This window comes from Odontomachus brunneus, unplaced genomic scaffold (genome assembly GCF_010583005.1).
Source record: "Odontomachus brunneus isolate Ranch 3 - 2012 unplaced genomic scaffold, Obru_v1 Obru_scaffold_074, whole genome shotgun sequence".
Lineage (NCBI taxonomy): Eukaryota > Metazoa > Arthropoda > Insecta > Hymenoptera > Formicidae > Odontomachus > Odontomachus brunneus.
In genome coordinates this window covers 1,003,776-1,005,266 of record NW_022639524.1, presented here as the reverse complement: position 1 = coordinate 1,005,266, position 1,491 = coordinate 1,003,776, and the positions used below count along the sequence as shown (strand labels likewise).

The 1,491-nt window shown below is 54.4% G+C and overlaps 1 protein-coding gene across 3 annotated transcripts in view; it reads left to right on the top strand.

Annotated features, from left to right (window-relative positions):
* LOC116847161 overlaps window positions 1-1,491 on the top strand; it is a 22,573-nt gene that overhangs the window by 13,941 nt on the left and 7,141 nt on the right. For all 3 annotated transcript variants that reach the window (XM_032821868.1, XM_032821866.1, XM_032821867.1), the window contains one exon: window positions 750-845. In XM_032821868.1, the coding sequence (XP_032677759.1) occupies window positions 750-845 (96 nt within the window). The remainder of the gene's footprint in view (window positions 1-749; window positions 846-1,491) is intronic.

Sequence of the window (1,491 nt, the reverse complement as noted above, 5' to 3'; positions counted from 1 at the left end):
GAGAGAGAGAGAGAGAGAGAGAGAGAGAGAGAGAGAGAGAGAGAGAGAGAGAGAGAGAGCGTCTCTCTCGTGTCCGGGACTAACTGACCGAACGCGACTGCATCTGCCGATCTGCGAATCGCGGGCTGCGTGCAACAGAGAGGACGTTAATGAGAGAACATAGAATGAAGTAGAGAAAAGAGAAAGCTCCGTCCTAAAGCAAGTGGCAGATACGGCGATATTCTTGTCTATCTGCTATTAGTCACGTGCTAAATAGCAGGTAACAAGAATATTTCCGGAAATTCGCGCTTCGAGATCAGCCGTGACTCGTCTCTCCGTATATACATACATACGTACGCGTCAAGTTCGGGACTTGTCGATTGTTTTCGCGCGAGCTAGAATTCTAACTAACGGTGCGCCTCGCCTTTCGCGCCGATTCGCCCCGGGTGGCGCACGTTGCAGCGACTACAGCTGCTGATTCCTGATCAGCTCCGCGCGCACGCACGCACGCACGCACGCACGCACGCAAGCAAGCAGGCAAGCAAGTCGATCAGGCGCGCACCCGCGCTGAATCGTGTAGCGCGCTCGGAAAGACCTTGAATTGCAAAACGTATCTCCGCACTCTGGAACCCTCTTATCTCGCGTAGCAGAGGTACGGGCGCTGAAACGGTTCTCGCCGTACGGTACTCGCACGTTCTCGCCGGGGTTCGCGTACTACTACCGGTTAGTGCCTAACATGCTCTCGTTAACGCAACACAATCTCTTTGCAGAGAAGAGCCCGCCATCAGCGCGAAAGCCGGCGATAACAAGGAGATTAACGGCTAACGCACCCGTGAAACAGAAATCTTCCACGCCGTCAATAAAAGGTATTTGCGAATGTTTCCCGGGCAATTATCTTGCTAATTAGGCGCCGATTTCTTCTTCCTCCTCCTCGTGGAATGCCTCCCATCCCGTCGGGCGATACGCGGTTGCGTCCGTCCGTGGCTGCCAGCGCGATATCATTGCACCGTTACACACCTGGACATTTCGCTAACGACGCGAGAGAAAACAAATGTTCGCACATTGTGCTTTCCAATCCATTAACCGCGTCGCCGTAGGCAGGGTAGCAGGGGCTAGTTTCTAAAAAGTTCTCACGGTCATCTCGCGACACACATCGCGGCCGTTTGCATACACACGCACACAGGTACAATCGAGCGCATTAATTCGCTCGTTGCAGCGACACATCGCCCGCACGCACACCCACACGCACGGCATGCACGCACGCACGCACGCACGCACGCACGCACGCTCGCTCGCTTGTCTTGTACACGCGTGTGTCGCTTGTCGCTCCTCGAAGAAAGTCGCGGCTTTCACCCAATAGTCCCAAGCGCTCAACTACAACCTGTTCAGTCCGATGCTTTCCATTCGAAACTCCTCGAAAATCCGCAAGCGTCCCGACCTGATCTATCGGCACAACCACGAGGAGATCATTATCGAGAGAGAGAGAGAGAGAGAGAGAGAGAGAGAGAGAGA